The sequence below is a fragment of the Hevea brasiliensis genome, chromosome 3 (assembly GCF_030052815.1).
Source record: "Hevea brasiliensis isolate MT/VB/25A 57/8 chromosome 3, ASM3005281v1, whole genome shotgun sequence".
Classification (NCBI taxonomy): domain Eukaryota; kingdom Viridiplantae; phylum Streptophyta; class Magnoliopsida; order Malpighiales; family Euphorbiaceae; genus Hevea; species Hevea brasiliensis.
In genome coordinates this window covers 87354802-87364040 of record NC_079495.1, presented here as the reverse complement: position 1 = coordinate 87364040, position 9239 = coordinate 87354802, and the positions used below count along the sequence as shown (strand labels likewise).

At 29.8% G+C, this 9239-nt stretch overlaps 1 protein-coding gene across 1 annotated transcript; it reads left to right on the top strand.

The window, feature by feature from the left end:
- Positions 1-6286, top strand: LOC131178392 (36.4 kDa proline-rich protein-like). The gene is made up of 2 exons (XM_058143350.1): positions 1-12; positions 5924-6286. Exons 1-2 carry the CDS (start codon positions 1-3, stop codon positions 6284-6286), a joined length of 375 nt encoding a protein of 124 aa, XP_057999333.1.
- Positions 6287-9239: the final 2953 nt, after the last annotated feature.

Genomic DNA, 9239 nt, shown 5'->3' with positions numbered 1-9239 from the left:
ATGGGTGATAAGGTATTCCTCAAAGTTTCTCCTTGGAAGAGGATTATGAGATTTGGCGTAAAGGAAACCGAGTCCTCGTTTCATCGGACCATGAAGTTCTGGAAAGAGTGGGTCCCTTGGCATACCGTTGGCATTACCTCGAGCTAGCAAGGATACACAGTGTCTTCCATGTGTCCATGTTAAGGAGGTCAGATCGACCCATCTCATGTACTATCATTGAAGAGATTGAAGTAAATCCAGACCTCTCATATGAGGAAGAACCCAAAAATTCGCTTATGAGGTGAAACAGTGAGGAACAAACAGATACACCGTTAAAGTCTTTGTGGAACCATCATTCGTGCCAGAAGCAACTGGGAACGTGAAGAGGATATGAGGAGACAGCACCCACAGCTGTTCAGAGACTAATGCCAGGTAAAATTTCGAGACGAAATTTATTTAAGGGGGGGAGAATTGTAACACCCCTAAGTTCGGTACTGCGTTCTGCTGCTCCGGTGACCAGTGTTGTCCGGACAGCTAGGATGCCTAGAACTACACTTCAATATGAGTGGGGAGACATAAAATAATGAAATACAAGAAAAGAAAATACAAGAAAAACAAAGGAAAAATAATAGCAAAGAAATGTGACCAAGTTAAACGAAATGAAACCTAACGATGGGTGATCAGACTTGAAAGTCACGGCGTGGACCGTTGACTAGCCCCTGATCATGGAATCTGGAAAACATTTTAGGACTTAAATAGACCCTTATTGAAGAATAAATATCATTAGAAAGATCAAAGAAAAATTAAATAATTAGTACAAAGAAAAGTGAGAAATCAAAAAGGACAAAATACTGTTATCTAAAAATCGAAAGCCACGACAGGGGCATTATGGTCATTTGACATCCCGAATTGTCTTTTGACCTAAATGTCCATTAAAAATAAATAGTATTACACTTAGAAAATAAAATGAAAAATTAATTTGGTGGTACCTAAAGAAAATAGCTAAAATCATGGGTTAAATGTGGAATAAGTGAAAGTTTAACTTATAAAATGATTTAATTTTAAGTGGACCACTAAGGATTAATTAAATACTTAGTGGGACAAGTGTACACTTAAAATGCAGCTGAACTTCATCTTCCCCATGTTAGATTACAACATTGCCGGGAGTGAAGGGAGAGGCAACTCCATGGACTGTTTGCATGAGCTCACATAACCTCCCCAGTTTCAACTCCAATCTCTTTGGTTCCTTCATGAAAAATGGTCTACACACCACAAGGAAGATATTGATACCAATTTTGGGAAGTTTAAGCAAGGTTTAACAAGCTCCAAGCATAAGGTAAGTTCATAATTTTGAGAATTACTTTGTTAAAGTTTATGTGCATGTTATGGGTATTGGTTTGGTGAAGGAAAATTTTGAGTTTGAAGGGTTATTGTTGTTTTCAATTTGGACAGCCATGGGGTCACGTTTTTGATGAGGAAATTGTGCATATAATTGTTGAGAAATAATGTTGTTCATGGTGATTTAGTAACCTAGTGATTTAATGCATGTATATATGGTGAATTATACACTTTGATGGAAATTAACTTATGGTATGGCAATGTGATGTTGATGAGTGATTTGTGGCAGCTTGTGGACACTTGAGAAATGGTGTATATTGAAGGAAGGGTGGGCATATTGACCTAGAAGGATTGATGTTAAGTATGTAAATTAAAGTTGTAAAGTGTATGTAATGTTTGTAGTGTTTAGGTGTAATTGTAATGGTACTTAGAATTGTGATTGTGAATGATAATTGGTGTGTTGATGGTGATTGGAATCTGCCCAAGATAATGCTAATGTTATGTAGAAAATGTTGTTGGTAATGTGCCAAAACAGTTTGGTAGGGTATGGAAGTGAACCTTGCAAAGGTAAGTGTGTTTGAAGTTTGGGTGTGTAATGCATAGTGAGGGCAGTGTATATTTTGGCCTATAACCTTGAATGTGTAACCTCAATTGGTATGAGACCAATTTGGGGTGAAACTAGGCACAAATGTGCCAACTTTCATTGAGAAACCATGCCAAAATTCTGCTTGCAAGGTGACCTAAAATTTGACCAATTCTGATTAGATGCAATTAGGACCTGAAAAATGACCAATTGGGCAGCAGTGAGTGTTTAGGCCATAACTCACTCAAACCAGGTCCAATTGACCTGAAATTTTGACCAAGAATAGTTAAGACCCATACCTACAAGTCTTATGAAGACACCAAAGCCCAGAAATGACCATAAGCAAGTCAAACAACTTGCACAAGTTCGGGTCCAAAACTGGCCGAACCAGAATTGACCAATTTGACCTAAAATTGACCTAAAATGGTACCATTTGACCAGCAAGAGTGTAATGACCATAACTCGGTCTACTTAACTCGGATTGACCTGAAATTTTGCACCGCGTGCAATAAGACCTAGATCTACAAGTTTGTAGTTTCGACCGAGACCGAAAACCGAGGAACTAGATCGTCCGGTTAGGTCAAACCAGTGTCCCTAATCCAACAATTTGCATTAAAATGCACTAAGCGAGTAAATGACTTTGGTAAAACGTACCAAACCTAAAACCCTATCGAATATGACATATTAATGACACTAAGACCTAATTTACCTAAAACGCAACGAGGGTCGGTATATTAGGTGACTTAGCAGATAAAGGTATTTAGTGAATTATTTATCGAACATTATCGCTAGAGGCAAATTAATTTGAACTGAAACACTTCAAATTGTGTTTCTCGGTTAACAAGGACTCGGAAAAGGGAAAGAAATCTGAGTCAAGACCAGAGACAAATATCGAGGTTTGTGCACAACAAGCTGTTTATTTTGAATTATATTCAATGGAAATAAATATTGATTATTTGTATATAATTATTTTAAATTGTGTAAATGTTTTTGAGCAATATTAAATGATTGAAATATATTGTGAATATTTTTAAACTTTGAAAAATTGTTTGAATTACATTGATTTATACTTATTGATTAAAAAGCATTATAAATTGTTTGAAACCACAGCTATCATGTATATTGATTGTATTCCTCTCTAGCTTGTCTAGTGGGATGAATTGAATTCCCTCTCTGGTGAAGTGTTGAGGTGTGTGCCATTGAGGATGAATAGAATGAGTACTCATATTTTTGCTAGCTAGCCATGTTATTCCTCATTAGTCATCGACTTTTGGGATGAATTGAATACCTCATTAGCCATCGGCTTTTGGGATGAATTGAATTATGGATCATGATTAAGTCGTGTGTGATTTATTGATGTGTATTGTGAGATTGTGAAATGGATTTAAACTCTCATTGACATATCATCTTTGAATTCAAACTGATCCGACTTATGGAAAATTATTGTGATATTGAGAAATGGAGTTTAAATTCTTGTTGACAATTATTGTCTTGAATTTAATTATGATTTTAAGTATCCACTATTTACATGACTTATGAATTGTGATTTAAATTGGATTTGGTTAATGTTGTGCACCAGAGACATTGTCTCGTGATAGCTTTATTGCCGCAGTAGAGAGACCGACAGTATAGCAGACTAGGGCATATACATCCAATGAGGGATTACCGGTATATTGAGTATACCGCTTTTGCTTTTGTAATCAGAATGTATGACATTTGTATGTACATATTGTTTTGGTTTTGAGCAATTGTAAATTAAATTGTACCTTGAAGTTGTAAATTAATTATGAGTGTTTTGGATTGTAAAAGTTGTATTATATTTCCTTATCTCGGACTTTGAAAAATTTCTATGGAATTGTGTTGATAAATTGTTGTGTTGAGAAATGTATTGGAGTTGAGATTTGGAAAAAATTATTGAAGTGCTTTTTACGAGTTTTCAAGAACTGCTTTGTCCAAAATAGATGGCACTTTGCCAAAATTTTTACAGAAATTCCAAATAAACCAAATGAGTTAGTTATTTCACCTCAGTTCACCAAAGTTTTTAACACCTGTAAATAGTGCTCACCACTATAAAAGAAGTACGAAAAGTTTTTAAAATCCCTTGTAGTGTATTTAATGGGTTATCGATGAAGCGGAGTTGGTAATTCATTAGGTATACTACGGATCATGTTATGCCTTCAGAGGGTAGGTGACATTTAGAGTTTTGTAGCTCAAGTTATGGCCTAAACACCATAATCGGCGGATTGTAAGATCTAATCTGCAAACTGGTTCACAGATTTAAGCGACATTAAATTATATCATTAAAATAAAATAATAAATAATTTGTATAACGCACGAATAAATTAATTTATGACTTTATTTTTAGGTCCAATCTTAATATTCTACTTATTTTTGAGGTCTTTAAATATTCTACACATGTCCTTTAAATTTTTTTGATATTTTATTAATTTAAAAATATTTATTTCGGATATTTTAATATCTCCTTAAGTCATATTTAGAATTGGAATCCACTTTATTAATTAAATAGTCTCATAGATTTTTTAAAATTTATATTTTTACAAATTGATGGTTGAATTTGCTGTTCTACTTGCATAATTAAATTAAGCATATATATTTACAAATTAATCAGATGTAAATAAGTGATTAATTATCGTATTAATTATAGTTTAATATTGAAACTGTTGAACTTATACTTCAGTTATTGAGTTCTTAACTAACATTATAAATGATCAGGAATTCAGATCCTAACAGCTTTCATTTCTTTTAAGAAATTTAAAATATAAAAATATATAATTTTAAATTATCTTTAACCAATTATTTAATTTTAAAATCTATTTAAATGATAAAATTTCAGGTATTAGATTGTAATGAAATATATAAATTTAAATGAGAATTAGAGCAACAAATTCAAATATCAATTTATAAAAATATAAATTATAGACAAATTATAAAACTGTGCCAAAAAAAAATTATAAAACTACCAAAACATAAAAAAAATTCTGAGTATATGCAAATATACAAGTTGGGTTTAATAAGAAAATGGTATAAATCCTATTATTTATAAGAAAAGAATTCAATTCTTTCTCAATTATATTATTTTTGTATAATTTTTATTTCTTTTAAAATATTTTTTTTTAAATTAATTCAAATATGAGATCATCACATGAAAGAAATCAATGGTATTGAATTTTTATAAAATTTTAATTTTCAAATATAGAGTGTACATTTTTATGCCAATTAGATTTAAATTATAATTAATTAGAATGGCATTTAAGTAAAGTTCTCTTAACAATAAATACCCTAAATTTAAATATTTAATGTTACAGATAAAATTTGAATGAGATCAGTTGAATGTAAATTTAAATCTTTTAACAATGAGATCAAATAAAATTTCATATCTAAACAGATAATTGCAGCATGCATTCATTCATTAGGAACGCCAAACTGCATTAAATATGATGATAATGAAGCATTTGTTTTATATCGAATAATTATTTTAAATTTAATTTAAATTAAATAGTGAAATATCAATTTATCAAACAATAATTTTATAATTTTAATTATTTATTAAATTTTAACTGATTATTATGTAAAATAAATATTTTCAAATTAACATAATATAAAATTAACATATAAATAAAGAATATCTACTTCATTATCATAAAGTGATAATATTTCTATCCATATTTAATCCCATGAACCAAACAAAATTGAATACTTGTAGAGAATTGGGCAAACTTGCCAACCCTACTCTATAGATTAAGTAATAATTCTCGTATTCCAAAGTCAGTTTTTTTATTTTCTGTGTCTATAAGAAGTCTATGAACTTCATTCACTCACAACTCACTGAAATACAAAGCTACGATGGCCAAATATCCTATTTTTAATCTCTTGATCCTCCTTTTTGGCTTAGGCACTTTGCTTCCTTCTCTAGCTTGCCGCAGTTGACCACCTGTAACCCTAGCACCACCCAAACCTCCTGTAGCTTCACCATTAAAGCCTCCAGTGAACCCACCCATACAGCCACTATCACCACCACCACCACCACCACCACCAACTGTAACAAAAAGCCCTCCTCCTCCACCACCACCTCCGGTTCCATCTCCACCTCCACCCCCAAATCAACAAACTTGCCCCATTGACACTCTCAAGCTAGGAGCATGTGTTAACGTCCTAGGTGGTCTAGTGCACATTGGTCTTGGCAATGACGCTAAGGATGCTTGTTGTCCAGTGCTTCAAGGGCTTTTGGATGTAGAAGCTGCTGTGTGTCTTTGCCTCGCTGTTAATGCTGGGCCTCACCACATTAATGCTACTCTAGGCATTGTAGTTCAAGCCCTTGCTGGTTGTGGCAAGACTCCACCGCCGGGGTTCATGTGTCCTGCCTAAGGTTTGCAACAAAATAGTTTATAATATTATTCACAGACGTTATTATAAGTTAAATAATGTTGTCATCCATATCAGTGTAGCTATATTATAAAGCAACATTGTTAATAAAAGTTTATGTGACAACATTTAAATAAATATTATTATAATTGCAATAAAGTGACATTTTAAAAATAACACAAAGACTGATTATGAGAAATGATCGATGAAGTTATTTATTGCAATGTGAAAAAAAAATGTTGTTAAATATCAATAATATGACCAATGGCGAATTTAGAAAGAAAAAAAAAATCATGGTCAAATGATCATCTTTTAGTCAAACGTGTCCTCCATTAAATAACGAATGGTCAACATTAAATTTATGAAAGATCAATTTAAATAAATATATAAGAGTAATTTAAAAAAAAAAGTATTTTCATTAAAAAAAGTTTAATACATAAATTTATGAGATTAATTTAAAAATATAATTCTTGAAAAAAGAGGGTCAACATGACATTTTTCATAAGTTATTTTTATTATATTAATAAGCAAGAGAAATGGCAAAAAAAAAAAATTCCCAACTTTCCTAGTTTTTAAAAATTGCTCTCTAAATCTTTTAATATTTAATAAAATTGCTTGGCTTATAAAAAAATAAAAAATAAAAATTGTAACAATTGCATCTTGTATTATTGGTGACAGTATAATCACACCTTGACATTAACTAATCCGTTAAAAATTAACAAAGTTGTCATGCCAGTTATCTTAATCCCAAATCATCCCTTTATTAATTAAACATAAATTAACCTAATTAAAAAAGATTAATTAATCAAATAAACCTGCCCTTTTAAACCAAGGGAAGGTTTGTTCTTTCCCCACCAAAATTGACAACTCTTTTCTTTTTTCACCACTACCTCCAATGCCTCCATCGTTGAAACAACAAAGCCCAATTGACGCTTTCAAGCTAGGAGCATGTGTACACGTCCTAGGTCTAGTGCACATTGGTATTGGTAGTAGCGCTAAGGACATTTGTTTTCCTATGCTTCAAGGGCTCGTGGACTTGTATGTTGCTTTATGTCTTCACACCACCATTAAAGCTAAAGCTTCTCAATATCAATATTATTCTAGCCACTACACTTGAGGTCCTCCATGATTATGGCAAGACAACTGAGGTTTAAGTGTCTTGTCTAAAGTACTCATGCAACAAAAATAATTTATTGGCGACAAAAGAAAAAAAAAATAATGGTCACTACAAAACATTGTTATAAGTCAAATAGTCATTGTCATAAACATGTATTAATTATTTTTTATATAATTATCAAGTATGCTATAAGAAATTTGTATACTATAATAAATTTGATATCTTGCAACAAATTACCTTATGACGACTTACATTTCGTTATGAAAGAATTATATATTAAAACAAAAATGTTAAATTATCGTTATAGAAAATTTTTAGTGATGATATGTAATTATGTCATTAAATTAGTTTGTCATCTAATATGTATATTTGATGACGATTTATATATAGTTATCACAAAATATACTTGAGGTTAGATTTACCATTAAAATTTTGGCACTAAATTTTTTTTTTTGATAAAACTATTTATTTTATGACAAAATAAATCATAATAAAATGAAAATTTATTGCTACGACTGTCATATTGTCCCCCAAAAAATTTTTAATGACGATTTATAATAATTGTCATAATCGTCATGAAATATTTTGGAGGCAAAGTTTTCCTCCAACTTTATGTGTAAATTTTTTTAACGATGAAGTATATTTATTTTGTAACAATACTTAACGTGGTAAAATTAACATTATTTGTGACAAAATGTTAGATTTGACAGTAATAAACTTTTTTTTTTATGACAATTAAAATTGATTACTAAATATTTTGGAGGCAATATTTTCCGTCAATTTTTAAAGGCACGAATTTTTAGTGATGAATTTTTTTTTGTGATGATAAATATCGTGGTAAATAAAAATCAATTGTAACAATTATTATTTTAGCACCAAAAGGTTTTTTATGATAACAAAGTATAATCACGTCACAGTAAATTTTAAAGAAATGATTTTTATTTTGGTGACAAATCCGTATTCTGTCATTTAAACAACTCGATTGATGATAAATATTAAAATTCATCATCTATTTTGTAGGGAAATTGTTTTTCATCTTTTTGTAACACAATGAATTGTTATAAAATGATAACTTATCATGATAAATAATATTTTGTCATTAAAACTTAATGTTTGATGATAAATTTTAAAATTCGTCACTAATTAGTCCCTAGTTAAAATGTTAACAAAAGTGTTTTGTAACAAAAAAATTGTGGCAAAATAAATTTTATCATGATAATAAATATTTCTTTAGTAAAAATAAATGATGACAAATTATATGCCACTAAATATCATCTTTTATAATGAATTAAAAAATTGATCACCTAAATTTTTGTGGGTAATATTTCCAATAAATTTTAGATGCAAAAAATTTTATTGATAAAAAAGTTATATTTCTGATGATAAATAATGTAGTCTATTGTGACAATTATTATTGCGTCATTTAAAAATAATTTATGATAACAAATTATAAACACATCGTGATATATTTTAGTTGAAAGATTTTTATTATTTTGTAATAAAATTAATCATAATAAATTAAAATGTTTTTACGATGGATCTGTATTTCGTCATGAGAAAGACCAGTTTGACGATAAATATTAAATTTTATCATGTAATTTTATTTAGTAAATTTAAAAAAAATTTTAAACGTAAAATATTTTTAAATTTTTGTAATTTCAATTTAATTTGTTTATTTCATTATATATGCCCTACAAATTGTTTAATGTAATAATTATGAGTATGTAGTTTATGATTTTTATTGACTATTTTCAAATTCTATAATTGAAAATAAAAATTGGAATAGTAAAAAAATAGATTATAATAATCAATTTACTTATATTTATTTATTTATATGAA